We start from the raw sequence: 14,856 nt of genomic DNA on the forward strand, positions 1-14,856 counted from the left end.
TCAGCGCCCTGAACAGAACAGAGAGCGCTGTGAGGAAGTGAGAGGGATTCTTGGCAGTTGATCCGCACACTTCAGAGTAAAGATACATCAGAGTAGTTGGAGAAACAACTCAGTTACACAACACCTGCTGGTAATACTGTGTCCCCTGGTCAGAGTCACAGTCCCCTGGTCAGAGTCACAGTCCCCTGGTCAGAGTCACAGACCCCTGGTCAGAGTCACAGTCCCCTGGTCAGAGTCACAGTCCCCTGGTCAGAGTCACAGACCCCTGGTCAGAGTCACAGACCCCTGGTCAGAGTCACAGTCCCCTGGTCAGAGTCACAGACCCCTGGTCAGAGTCACAGTCACTCAAGCATGTGCTGTTTTAGAGGCCTTTTATCCATGGTCTTGGATGCAGTCATGCATAGTTTGAGTTATTCAAATATTTAACTGCAAAATCCTGAGGTTTCATAAAAAACTAAACATTGTTGCAGTTGAACACGTCCAAGGTTCCCACCCAAAGGTTCCTCCAAACAGTAATAAAATGAGATATGTGAATATAAAAAAAAATAAGATATGTGAATAATATGGGAACGTCCTTCTCTCCTCACAGATGAACGAGATCGGGTCCAGAAAAAGACCTTCACAAAATGGATCAACAAACACCTGATGAAGGTATGAATCTGACACACACTGTCCTCCACACACACACACACACACACACACACACACACACACACTGTCCTCCACACACACACACACTGTCCTCCACACACACACACACACACACACACACACACACACACTGTCCTCTACACACACACACACACACTGTCCTCCACACACACACACACACACACACTGTCCTCCACACACACACACACTGTCCTCCACACACACACACACACACACACACACACACACACACACTGTCCTTTACACACACACACACACTGTCCTCTACACACACACACACACACTGTCCTCTACACACACACACACACTGTCCTCTACACACACACACACACACTGTCCTCCACACACACACACACACTGTCCTCTACACACACACACTGTCCTCTACACACACACACTGTCCTCTACACACATACACACACACTGTCCTCTACACACATACATACACACTGTCCTCTACACACACACACACACACACTGTCCTCTACACACACACACACACACACACACACACACACACTGTCCTCTCTATCTTCTCTGTGCTTGTGTGCTCTGCCACATCATAGAAAATGCCGTATTTGAGGACTGGGGAGCAGTTTGTAGTAGCATGGTATCAAAAGGAGAGGGAGAGAAGGAGTCATGAGGAGACTGGGTGTCCTCAGATGACCCAGACTGCCTGTGGCTATGGAAAGCACGGAGGCTCATTTTCCATTTATTTAGCTTTCTCTCTGGGGGATTAGTGGTGGAAGAGGGATCAAACATGCAAATGTTAAAATGAACTCGCACACTGCATTTTAACTGCTACGGTTTCCAAAGTAAAAACAACTTGTCCTGGAATCACGTTGATGTTTTTCTAATTAACGGCCTTTTTTTCCCAGGTCAATGCAATGCACGCACTAGCTATTCCCGGTGCGTGTGTGAGAGTGACTCATACACATGTGCTCGGGTTTAGGCTGGTTCTGTGTGTGTGTGTGTGTGTGGGGGGGGGGGGGGGGGGGGGAAGGGGGGGGGGTCAGGTTCCACATCTGGGCTGCAGACACTGGAGTTCAGGCCGATGGGGGGTGGACAGGGTTAGGGTTAGACCCAGGGTGGGGCTATGAAGGAGGCGGACAGGGCAGCAGTTTTTTGAAGTAATGAGTCGAAACTGACTGTTTGAGGAGAACTGCTGCAGGTTATAATAATGAAGATGAAAACAGCTGCTGCTCAGACACTGAAAAATCAAATAACTATAAAAACATCCATAGGACGAACTGCAGGACTTTATCAAGCTACCAAATCTCTCTTCATGTGTTCTGTCCATTGCAGTTAAACGTGTCTGTGCTTTCTATTCTCTTCACCCTCATTGTTCACAAGAAGCTTCGTTTGATCTTTTATTCCTCTTCTTCATTTCTAACTCTGTCTTTTCACCCTTTCCCTCCAGCACTGGAGAGCAGAGGTAGGTGCTGTGTCCAGGCCTGTGCTGAGTGGACACATGGTCGTGTCATGTGTTTCACAGCTGTTTGCCCCCTGCTGTGCTACTCTAACCTTTAACCTGCCCTCCCTGTGTCAGTCTCCCTCTAAGCCCATCCTCACCCCCGCAGACAAATTTCTCAGAGTCTGATTCCCTTTGTGTCGATGATGCATTTAAACTTAGATAAACATGTTCATTGTAGTTGAAGGATTTATGATCATGCAATCTGTTATTAATCCATTTAGGCTATTAGACGAATGAAAAGATTCTTAGTAGCTTGACCAATTGCTTCTGCAGTAGCCTAAATCTCTGCCCATGTTGATCAGTCATGCCCTCCCAGCACCCTATAATCAGGTACTTGATTGGATAATCATCAGGTTGGTGCTTCTTGCTGCAGGCAGACTAAACGCTGTGATTGCATCTCTTACGTAACCTGTGGAGTATGGTGTGTGTTTATGTTGTTGTGTGTTGCACAATGATAAGATACAAATACGCAAGTTCATCAGAGTAATCTCAGATGCCACGTTGGTTACGAAGTGAACCGCCAGTTCTGACTCTAACAGGGTGAGTCACTATCACAGTGACTATCATAGTTTAGACGTAACAGGCGTGATAATCAGTACAAATGAAACGACAAGACCTAACTAAAACACAGGAAGCTTACAGACTGTTGATCTTTAGGTCAAACAAGAAAAAAAGAAAGAAAAGAAACATTAAACTGCGACTCCTTAGCAGATCAGAGTTCCTCACAAACGCAGCTTTGTTTTGAAGTTGTTTGCTTATGTTGGTTTCTACAGCATATATACTGTAGATACAGCAGTTTTTATAGATACAGCATGTATCTATAAAAAATAAGAAGCTAAATCATGTAAAGTCTGTGTCTAACTGTTCCTCTGGTTCTCCTTAGGCTCAGCGACATGTGACAGACCTGTACGAGGACCTGAGAGATGGACACAACCTCATCTCCCTGCTGGAGGTTCTCTCAGGAGAGACACTGGTCAGTTCATCTGACCTCCCATGCTGGGGTTGGACCTCTGCTTCTACAAACCCTCGTCCCCTCGTCCCCTCGTCCCCTCGCTCCCCTCCCTCCCATCCTCTCCTCCACATCCCACTTGTTTACGTTGCTTTCTCAGTCCTACTGTGGCTGTGTGACTCAGACGAGGCTGTCTCTCCACAGCCTCGTAGGGTTGTTGTCATCCTCTTCTTGCATGTGTTCAACTGATAACTTGTAATAAGTGGACTGCAATCATTTCAGTACACGCTATAAAGGTCTGCCTCAATCCTACCAAACATCTATGCATCGACTGTGTAATTAATCTCTCTGGCGTTTTAACTCACCATTCAGTGATGACTGCTTAACCACAAGTTTTCCTTCTTTGCTTCTTCTCTTTTGTCGTAACATCTCTGCACTGACTTGTTTGAACCCTGATTTTCCTTTCTCTAATTCCTGTTTGCCGACCTTTTGCCCTGACCTGAGTCCTCTTCTCTTGCGATGCTCTTGCTGTGGTAGCCAAGGGAGCGTGACGTTGTCAGGAACGTGCGGTTGGTGAGTGGGGCTCGTCCGTGGGCTCTTCCTGCTGCTGTGGAATGTGTCACTCCCAGGTGGCTGCTGGATGGTGCATGATGTCACTTCCTTGTCTTGTGCCATGTCAGCGTTCTGTGCGGCATCCAATTCCATCCCCGTGTTCTGATACTCTTATAGACGAGGAATGAGACTAGGTTGGTTTTTGTATCGCTCAGAGTGTTTTCACTGCATTCTTCACATTCAGTCAGGTATTTACATCTGTGCTCTGCTAGAAGTTGGATTAGTAAACTCTAGGTAGACGTCAAACAACACGGAGGAATCCAGTGTGTTGACTTGAACTTTATTCATTGCAAATGCCGTAGTGACGCCACTGCAAGCCAATGAAAGATCATCCAGCTTGTGATTGGCTTGTAGCTTGTGATCATGCACCAATACATGCAGGAAGTATCTTCCTTCAGATCATGATGATGATGATGACAAAGATGAAGATTATGATAATGATTTCAGCATGATGAAACTGATGCTGGAGCCTTGGTTACCGTGGTTACTACACCAGTCTTTAGCCTTGGAGAAATATGAAGACATCACTGCTTGGTACAAGGAATCTGCTTCTAAAGATCAAAAGCAATGGCTTATTATGACATTCAGGTGTCATTAATCTGTTAACAGGCTTCCTATGTGTCTGGATAGGCTTTTGGAGGAAATGGTGGACGTGATTGATGATTGGAAGAAAGTGATCAAGATTATCACTGTCATTTATTTTCCTCTTACGATATTAATTTTCCTGACTCGCATCCTAAATGCCTTCCAGTAGAATCACTTACGAGTGTATACTAAGTATGAAGTGATGAATTGTCAAGTAGTAATATTACAAGATATTGTACCCTAGCTTCTCACTACAACAGTCAAATCTTAACTTGAATTGTTTCTCCATCGTGCTGGAGAGTGTTGCCATGACTGGCAAGAAACACATCTTTCCTCTCGTGATAAAAGGTGTTTGTGAATCCCGACCACAGTCATTGGGCCTTGCTCTTCTCTGGAATATTGGATTGTTTCTCATGTTTGCTGTGTGAACTCCTCCTGAAGGCTGGTGTGTTCTCCTCTGCAGCCAAGGGAGAAAGGACGCATGCGCTTCCACAAGCTGCAGAATGTCCAGATCGCCCTGGACTTCCTCAAACACAGACAGGTAGAGTTGCATCAACATCTCCTTCTGATCGTAACTGACACCGGATCGATCTGTTGTGAACCTGTGGTTCTAAACACCTTATGCGACAGGTGAAACTGGTCAACATCAGGAATGACGACATCGCCGATGGCAACCCCAAGCTGACCCTGGGGCTGATCTGGACCATAATCCTCCACTTCCAGGTGCAGTATGTCTGCCGCTTCAGCAGTGTTACCCTGCAAAGACTACTTTACTAACATTACTGATACTCTAGGTATTTACCTAAACCGTGTGGTTAAAATGGTAGTTACTGTGCAGGACCTTATAATTCAGTCCCTTTGAAATGGCCTGAATTGGTAATGGTCTCTAACGGAGAATTCCCCTCAAAGTTAAGGAGGTAGGTGATGATTCATTTAGCAGTTCAGATAAAACTTTCCTAAATTAAGGAAAAACAAGATCACAAGGAGATCATTTGACTCTAAAATGGGTAGACTGCTGCTTTTTCTTTGGGATTCCACTCCAGTGTGACTCACCAGTTTAAATGAGGAAGCAGAGAGGGGGAAACGGGTGTGGCAGGAGGAGATTAGTCATAATGATTTACCGCTCTCAGAAGTATGGTCAGTACATGGAGAACTGGGTGATCTGGTAGCCCTGAATTCTTAACCACAGGTTTTTCCTACCGAACAAAGGACCTTTTGGGCAATTTCCTCTGAGCTTCCTCTGGGCGGTTTGCAGTTTGATGAGGAAGAGTGGTATAAGAGGCAACTCTGTTCTCCACCCTTTCCTTCTAGAAATCCTGAGAGAGATATTAAAATGCATGTGACAAGTCATCAGTAAATGAAATGACTCACTGTTCCGTTGCCCTTGTGTTTTGGCTCATGACTCAGAGACACCAAGGATCATTGTTGCGCTTTATGGTTTATGTTGTTTTGGTATTTTGTACAGTTTGTACCAGTTATTCCCATAATTCATTGTTACGTGTACTCCAAGCGAAGGATGCAGAAGGGCCTCGCACAAAGCTGTTAACTCAATCACTCAAAACAGTTGTGAACTATACGACCAGCACTCACTAACTTCCCTGTTTTGTCCTTGGTCAGATGGTACACGATTAAAAACACATTTTTGGATCACTCCTCATTTACCAGAAGCACAATCACTCATAACGTCAAAGAACATTTACATTAGTATAGCCTGGTATAAATGGATGTGTTGTGTATAGTGTGCACTGTCTGACGACCTGTCTCCCCTCCAGATCTCAGACATCCAGGTGAACGGCCAGTCTGATGACATGACGGCCAAGGAGAAGCTGCTGCTGTGGTCTCAGAGGATGACGGAGGGCTACCACGGCATGCGCTGCGACAACTTCACCTCCTCCTGGAGGGACGGCAAGCTCTTCAACGCCATCATCCACAAACACAGGTTAGCCTGAGCCCCCAGCCTGAGCCCCCAGCATGCTCCAGGGTCGTGTTTGTCCAATGGGGATACTGGGGACAATGGGGTACTACAGGGGCTACGTGAAAGTGGAAAATGGAAAAGTATGACAGTAAATCATGATGAAAATATGGGTATAAATATGTGTTTATACAATATAAATACAGGTATAGGGAGTACCTGGATTAAAAAAATCTGGAAAAGGAGGTACTAAATCCAGAACAGTTTGAGAACCACTGCTGTAGTTGTCCACTGCAGCAGGCTGTAGCTCAGACACCCTGCGAAAGGCTGGACCTGGTCTAAAGAAGGGGTTGGGACATTCTGACAGCTGGACTTTGTCATTGATCCTGAAATAATCATTTCCCTAATCTACCTTAATGTGCTGGGCATCCTTGGACCATAGGTTTGACTCGTAGCAGTTCTTGCACATTCAGGTTGTATGTTTGAATCGTCACATACCTTAGTGTGGAATTTGTTATGAATATGGCTGTGAGAGGCTTGTCTGTTTGAGCAGGAAAGCTATTCATTATCAGAAACACCCAGTAACAACTAGGTATGACTGTCATCAGTCAATATGTTGACTTCTAGTTATACAAGTAGTTCCTGCCCACCAATCTGATTGGTTCAGAGCTTTTCTTACAAAATCACAACTCATAAATCTTGTCAGTTACACTGAGTTAGCCAACGTCATCTGAGTTCATCAGTGGCAGGTCATTAATGCCTGTAACTGTATGACCACTCAATTTCTTCCGTAACCATACAAAGATAGACATACCCTCTGTCTGGAATGACTTTGTCTCCACCAACACACATCCTGCTGTCTTCCCCAGTGCTCAGAACAGTCTCTCAGTAAGTGGGTGTGTCACATAGGTTTAGATACCCAGAGGGATTGAATTTAAATACATGGCATGTTCCAGCACAGCACAGGGATTGTGAATTCTCTGCTGTAGTCTCCCTGTGATTGAAGAGAAAGACTTGAAGAGAAAGAGAAAGACGGCTTTCAACAAGTCACTGATGCTGGAACACAGAAAAGGAACGCTGTGATTTTAGAAGTGGACTGATTACTAAAGGCTGCAATGTTATCTTACTAAAGAAAGAGTTATTTTGCTAAACCGTTTGGATTTAGTCCTACGTAAGCAGGAAGAGACAGGAAGTTTTATTGGGCTTGTATTTCATTGGAAGACCTGTCTCTATGAACACAATTACTTTCATAACGTGATCCTCAATAAACCCAACCTGGCATACGGACTTCCACAACAGCCAGTAAACAAGAGGAATCCCGGCGGTAGAGAACCGAAGCTCCATCCGATTTTCCACTGTCAGCGACTTCACCAGTTTACCTTCAAGATGATTCTCAGCCTGAAGAGAAAGTTCCGGTCTAAAAGTCGTCTGAACAGTGCTTCCAGCAGCGCTGCAGGATCTGTCAGCGATTTGGAGGATCGCGTGGTCATGCTCTGTGAAGACATACCTCCAGAAAGCTCTGTCGACTCACTTCGGGGGTCCCAGACCCTAGGGGTCTACCCCAGACATGGGTCCCAGAGTAGAGGGGTCTACCCCAGCCATGGCACCCAGAGTAGAGGGGTCTACTCCAGCCATGAGACCCAGAGTAGAGGGGTCTACCCCAGCCATGAGACCCAGAGTAGAGGGGTCTACTCCAGCCATGACACCCAGAGTAGAGGGGTCTACCCCAGCCATGAGACCCAGAGTAGAGAGCAGGAATATGTAGAACTCCCAGGTATGGACAGGCTCTTCTCCAAACAGGCCGGCCGTGTGGAGAGGGAACTCCCCAGAGGACAGCACTGTGTGCAGAGAGTCATGCAAGTATATGGAGGAGCTTGTGTTGACATGTTAGGGGTCGGGGTAGGGACTTCAAAGTTTGTGCAGAAAATGATCAGATAAACATTTTCTTCTTTCGAATTGTAGGAATGTTTTAATCTTTTATGTCTTCATATGTGTGCAAGACATTTTTTTAAGGATATATTTTCTACTTACTTAATAACTGAATATGTTTTATGGCTTTGTTTAAATCTTGATTGTACTGAGCCTTATCCCCTTCATATCTGGCATTCCCGTAACTCAGATCTTGTAAATGCATGCAATGGGACTGCAGTTTCTTTCTTGGCAGTATGCAGACACAGTGTGTCTCCTAGAGTATTAAATGATAGTCCTTACAATGTTACAGCCTGCCCTGTAAGAATTCAAAGAATTCATAGTAAAAAATGTCAATCAGTATCTGCCTCCAGCACGGACCTTCTGGGTCACAAAGGTGAATTGCAGATGATGCTTCGGAAAGTAGAAGCAGTAAAAAGTTGTCCACCTTCTAACGGTTGTAAAATAGGTTAAATATATATTTGCGGAAAATTCAGTTGTTTGTGTTCTGTTGGTCGAAAGCATAATAATGATGATCTGGACTCTCTGAACCCTCTGCCTCTCTCCTTCTCCAGGCCCCATCTGATAGACATGGGCAAGGTGTACCGGCAGAGCAGCCAGGAGAACCTGGAGCAGTCCTTCAGCGTGGCAGAGCGAGAGCTGGGGGTCACCCGCCTGCTCGACCCAGAGGGTGAGTCTGCTCTCCTCCCACCTTCCTCACAAACACCCCCTCTTCTGGGTCATGTTGCTGTGTCGTGTAACCTCTGTCCCTTGTGCTTCCTCCCGCGTGATGTGTAGATGTGGACGTACTTCACCCAGACGAGAAGTCTATCATCACATACGTGTCGTCGCTCTACGACGTCATGCCCAGGGTTCCAGACGTGCAGGACGGGGTGAAGGCCAACGTGAGTCCAGCTCTTTCTGCACTTGAAGGATTTCCTTCAAGAGTAATAAAGCAATAACCTCAAATGACAATCTCCTCAAACATTTGATAAACTGGACTAATATTTGATCTTTGTGTTGTCCCGTGTCTGCCGGTGTGTCCAGGAGTTGGAGCTGCGCTGGCAGGAGTATTATGAGCTGGTCACTCTGCTGCTGCAGTGGATCAGACATCACGTGGTGGTGTTCGAGGAGAGGAGGTTCCCCACCAGCTACGAGGAGATAGACGTGAGTTTCTCCTCTCCTCCCCGGTGGAACTAACAGGATGTGGAAGTGTGACAAACAGTTTATACATGTTTTGACTGTTGTTACGGTGCCTCTGATTCCTATGTTGCATAAATAAATAAACGTTTTACTTCCTCAGGTTCTTTGGCGCCAGTTTCTGAAGTTTAAGGAGATGGAGCTACCTGCAAAAGAGGCGGACAAGAACCGCTCCAAACACATCTACAAGTCCTTTGAGGTTGGACACAAACATCTAACCCTAAGCCCAGCATGTTGTCCTGCAGTAAGGTCATCATGTTGTCCTGCAGTAAGGTCATCATGTTGTCCTGCAGTAAGGTCATCATGTTGTCCTGCAGTAAGGTCATCATGTTGTCCTGCAGTAAGGTCATCATGTTGTCCTGCACTAAGGTCATCATGTTGTCCTGCAGTAAGGTCATCATGTTGTCCTACACTAAGGTCATCATGTTGTCCTGCACTAAGGTCATCATGTTGTCCTGCAGTAAGGTCATCATGTTGTCCTGCACTAAGGTCATCATGTTGTCCTGCACTAAGGTCATCATGTTGTCCTGCACTAAGGTCATCATGTTGTCCTGCAGTAAGGTCATCATGTTGTCCTGCACTAAGGTCATCATGTTGTCCTGCACTAAGGTCATCATGTTGTCCTGCACTAAGGTCATCATGTTGTCCTGCAGTAAGGTCATCATGTTGTCCTGCACTAAGGTCATCATGTTGTCCTGCACTAAGGTCATCATGTTGTCCTGCAGTAAGGTCATCATGTTGTCCTACACTGAGGTCATCATGTTGTCCTGCACTAAGGTCATCATGTTGTCCTGCAGTAAGGTCATCATGTTGTCCTGCACTAAGGTCATCATGTTGTCCTGCACTAAGGTCATCATGTTGTCCTGCACTAAGGTCATCATGTTGTCCTGCACTAAGGTCATCATGTTGTCCTGCAGTAAGGTCATCATGTTGTCCTACACTAAGGTCATCATGTTGTCCTGCACTAAGGTCATCATGTTGTCCTGCAGTAAGGTCATAATGTTGTCCTACACTAAGGTCATCATGTTGTCCTGCAGTAAGGTCATCATGTTGTCCTACACTAAGGTCATCATGTTGTCCTGCAGTAAGGTCATCATGTTGTCCTGCACTAAGGTCATCATGTTGTCCTGCAGTAAGGTCATCATGTTGTCCTACACTAAGGTCATCATGTTGTCCTGCAGTAAGGTCATCATGTTGTCCTACACTAAGGTCATCATGTTGTCCTACACTAAGGTCATCATGTTGTCCTGCAGTAAGGTCATCATGTTGTCCTGCACTAAGGTCATCATGTTGTCCTGCAGTAAGGTCATCATGTTGTCCTACACTAAGGTCATCATGTTGTCCTGCAGTAATGTCATCATGTTGTCCTACACTAAGGTCATCATGTTGTCCTGCACTAAGGTCATCATGTTGTCCTGCACTAAGGTCATCATGTTGTCCTGCAGTAAGGTCATCATGTTGTCCTGCACTAAGGTCATCATGTTGTCCTGCAGTAAGGTCATCATGTTGTCCTGCACTAAGGTCATCATGTTGTCCTGCAGTAAGGTCATCATGTTGTCCTGCACTAAGGTCATCATGTTGTCCTGCACTAAGGTCATCATGTTGTCCTACACTAAGGTCATCATGTTGTCCTGCACTAAGGTCATCTTGTCCTGCAGTAAGGTCATCATGTTGTCCTGCACTAAGGTCATCATGTTGTCCTGCACTAAGGTCATCATGTTGTCCTGCAGTAAGGTCAGCATGTTGTCCTGCACTAAGGTCATCATGTTGTCCTGCAGTAAGGTCATCATGTTGTCCTGCACTAAGGTCATCATGTTGTCCTGCAGTAAGGTCATCATGTTGTCCTGCAGTAAGGTCATCATGTTGTCCTGCACTAAGGTCATCATGTTGTCCTGCACTAAGGTCATCATGTTGTCCTGCACTAAGGTCATCATGTTGTCCTGCACTAAGGTCATCATGTTGTCCTGCAGTAAGGTCATCATGTTGTCCTGCAGTAAGGTCATCATGTTGTCCTGCACTAAGGTCATCATGTTGTCCTGCACTAAGGTCATCATGTTGTCCTACACTAAGGTCATCATGTTGTCCTGCACTAAGGTCATCTTGTCCTGCAGTAAGGTCATCATGTTGTCCTGCACTAAGGTCATCATGTTGTCCTGCACTAAGGTCATCATGTTGTCCTGCAGTAAGGTCATCATGTTGTCCTGCACTAAGGTCATCATGTTGTCCTGCAGTAAGGTCATCATGTTGTCCTGCACTAAGGTCATCATGTTGTCCTGCAGTAAGGTCATCATGTTGTCCTGCACTAAGGTCATCATGTTGTCCCATGTTGTCCTGCCTGCACTAAGGTCATCATGTTGTCCTGCAGTAAGGTCATCAGTAAGGTCATCATGTTGTCCTGCAGTAAGGTCATCATGTTGTCCTGCACTAAGGTCATCATGTTGTCCTGCAGTAAGGTCATCATGTTGTCCTGCACTAAGGTCATCATGTTGTCCTGCAGTAAGGTCATCATGTTGTCCTGCACAGTAAGGTCATCATGTTGTCCTGCACTAAGGTCATCATGTTGTCCTGCAGTAAGGTCATCATGTTGTCCTGCACTAAGGTCATCATGTTGTCCTGCAGTAAGGTCATCATGTTGTCCTGCACTAAGGTCATTATGTTGTCCTGCAGTAAGGTCATCATGTTGTCCTGCAGTAAGGTCATCATGTTGTCCTGCACTAAGGTCATCATGTTGTCCTGCAGTAAGGTCATCATGTTGTCCTGCAGTAAGGTCATCATGTTGTCCTGCAGTAAGGTCATCATGTTGTCCTACACTAAGGTCATCATGTTGTCCTGCAGTAAGGTCATCATGTTGTCCTGCACTAAGGTCATCATGTTGTCCTGCAGTAAGGTCATCATGTTGTCCTACACTAAGGTCATCATGTTGTCCTGCACTAAGGTCATCATGTTGTCCTGCACTAAGGTCATCATGTTGTCCTACACTAAGGTCATCATGTTGTCCTGCAGTAAGGTCATCATGTTGTCCTACACTAAGGTCATCATGTTGTCCTGCAGTAAGGTCATCATGTTGTCCTGCAGTAAGGTCATCATGTTGTCCTACACTAAGGTCATCATGTTGTCCTGCAGTAAGGTCATCATGTTGTCCTGCACTAAGGTCATCATGTTGTCCTGCAGTAAGGTCATCATGTTGTCCTACACTAAGGTCATCATGTTGTCCTGCACTAAGGTCATTATGTTGTCCTGCACTAAGGTCATCATGTTGTCCTACACTAAGGTCCATGTTGTCCTGCAGTAAGGTCATCATGTTGTCCTATCATGTTGTCCTGCTCATCATGTTGTCCTACACTAAGGTCATCATGTTGTCCTGCAGTAAGGTAAGGTCATCATGTTGTCCTGCAGTAAGGTCATCATGTTGTCCTACACTAAGGTCATAAGGTCATCATGTTGTATCATGTTGTCCTGCAGTAAGGTCATCATGTTGTCCTACACTAAGGTCATCATGTTGTCCTGCAGTAAGGTCATCATGTTGTCCTGCACTAAGGTCATCATGTTGTCCTGCAGTAAGGTCATCATGTTGTCCTACACTAAGGTCATCATGTTGTCCTGCAGTAATGTCATCATGTTGTCCTACACTAAGGTCATCATGTTGTCCTGCACTAAGGTCATCATGTTGTCCTGTAAGGTCATCATGTTGTCCTGCAGTAAGGTCATCATGTTGTCCTGCACTAAGGTCATCATGTTGTCCTGCAGTAAGGTCATCATGTTGTCCCTAAGGTCATCATGTTGTCCTGCAGTAAGGTCATCATGTTGTCCTTAAGGTCATCATGTTGTCCTGCAGTAAGGTCATCATGTTGTCCTGCAGTAAGGTCATCATGTTGTCCTGCAGTAAGGTCATCATGTTGTCCTGCAGTAAGGTCATCATGTTGTCCTGCACTAAGGTCATCATGTTGTCCTGCAGTAAGGTCATCATGTTGTCCTACACTAAGGTCATCATGTTGTCCTGCACTAAGGTCATCATGTTGTCCTGCACTAAGGTCATCATGTTGTCCTACACTAAGGTCATCATGTTGTCCTGCAGTAAGGTCATCATGTTGTCCTACACTAAGGTCATCATGTTGTCCTGCAGTAAGGTCATCATGTTGTCCTGCACTAAGGTCATCATGTTGTCCTGCAGTAAGGTCATCATGTTGTCCTACACTAAGGTCATCATGTTGTCCTGCAGTAATGTCATCATGTTGTCCTACACTAAGGTCATCATGTTGTCCTGCACTAAGGTCATCATGTTGTCCTGCACTAAGGTCATCATGTTGTCCTGCACTAAGGTCATCATGTTGTCCTGCACTAAGGTCATCATGTTGTCCTGCAGTAAGGTCATCATGTTGTCCTGCAGTAAGGTCATCATGTTGTCCTGCAGTAAGGTCATCATGTTGTCCTGCACTAAGGTCATCATGTTGTCCTGCAGTAAGGTCATCATGTTGTCCTGCAGTAAGGTCATCATGTTGTCCTGCACTAAGGTCATCATGTTGTCCTGCAGTAAGGTCATCATGTTGTCCTGCACTAAGGTCATCATGTTGTCCTGCACTAAGGTCATCATGTTGTCCTGCAGTAAGGTCATCATGTTGTCCTGCACTAAGGTCATCATGTTGTCCTGCAGTAAGGTCATCATGTTGTCCTGCAGTAAGGTCATCATGTTGTCCTGCAGTAAGGTCATCATGTTGTCCTGCACTAAGGTCATCATGTTGTCCTGCAGTAAGGTCATCATGTTGTCCTGCAGTAAGGTCATCATGTTGTCCTGCAGTAAGGTCATCATGTTGTCCTGCAGTAAGGTCATCATGTTGTCCTGCACTACACCGACTCCCAAACCAACACTGCCACCCGTGTGGATGTGTCCCCCCCCCCTGCAGGGCGCCGTCCAGGCAGGACACGTCAAGGTTCCTCCTGGGCTCCACCCCTTCGACGTGGAGAAGGAGTGGGGGCGACTACACGTGGCCATACTGGAGAGAGAGCGTCTGCTGAGGACAGAGTTTGAGAGGTAACTCGATTAGGAGTCACTGCAGGACAAACCATGCAATATACGTCATCATGGACTGAAAGATTTAAGACCACAGGAGAGTATAGACTTTGCTATGATGGAGACCATGTCAGCATTGTGAAGAGAAAGCTGTGGGCAAACCTCTCGAAAACATGATTATTATTATGATTACATGTTATTAAAGGACTTTTTCCACATATCACAAGAAAGTAGGGCATAGGGGTTTGAGGAGAGTAAATGAGATGGTGCCCAGGGAGGGCTCTGAGTCACAACAGTGAGCCACAGAACACCAACAGCTTTTACTGCAGCTTTGCTGGATTTAACTGTTGAGATGAGTCAGACAATCCTACCGCATCCTGGTCTTGGTCAATCAAAGCGATGGTATACAGCACTTGGTGTACTGCCAGAAAATGAAGTGTGTGTTTTACTTCTACAATTTGTTTTTCACTTTCTATACGTCTTAAAGAGTTTAATTGAACGCTTTCTGTGCTGATTTCTTTGTTGTTTGGATGTTA

At 45.6% G+C, this 14,856-nt stretch overlaps 1 protein-coding gene across 13 annotated transcripts in view; it reads left to right on the forward strand.

Annotated features, from left to right (window-relative positions):
- pleca (plectin a) overlaps positions 1-14,856 on the forward strand; it is a 70,176-nt gene that overhangs the window by 35,822 nt on the left and 19,498 nt on the right. For 7 of the 13 annotated variants that reach the window (XR_006955971.1, XR_006955978.1, XR_006955981.1 and 4 more), the window contains exons 2-12: positions 590-651; positions 2,093-2,107; positions 3,030-3,119; positions 4,756-4,833; positions 4,923-5,015; positions 6,065-6,231; positions 8,688-8,803; positions 8,911-9,017; positions 9,160-9,279; positions 9,416-9,511; positions 14,214-14,341. Coding sequence is in view for 1 of the 13 variants with exons in the window: in XM_047018528.1 (XP_046874484.1) it covers positions 590-651; positions 2,093-2,107; positions 3,030-3,119; positions 4,756-4,833; positions 4,923-5,015; positions 6,065-6,231; positions 8,688-8,803; positions 8,911-9,017; positions 9,160-9,279; positions 9,416-9,511; positions 14,214-14,341 (1,072 nt within the window). In the remaining 12 variants the exon portion in view is untranslated. The remainder of the gene's footprint in view (positions 1-589; positions 652-2,092; positions 2,108-3,029; positions 3,120-4,755; positions 4,834-4,922; positions 5,016-6,064; positions 6,232-8,687; positions 8,804-8,910; positions 9,018-9,159; positions 9,280-9,415; positions 9,512-14,213; positions 14,342-14,856) is intronic. The other 6 variants (XR_006955972.1, XR_006955980.1, XR_006955982.1 and 3 more) reach the window with 1 other exon arrangement.

This window comes from Hypomesus transpacificus, chromosome 4 (assembly GCF_021917145.1).
Source record: "Hypomesus transpacificus isolate Combined female chromosome 4, fHypTra1, whole genome shotgun sequence".
NCBI classification, from domain to species: Eukaryota; Metazoa; Chordata; class Actinopteri; order Osmeriformes; family Osmeridae; genus Hypomesus; species Hypomesus transpacificus.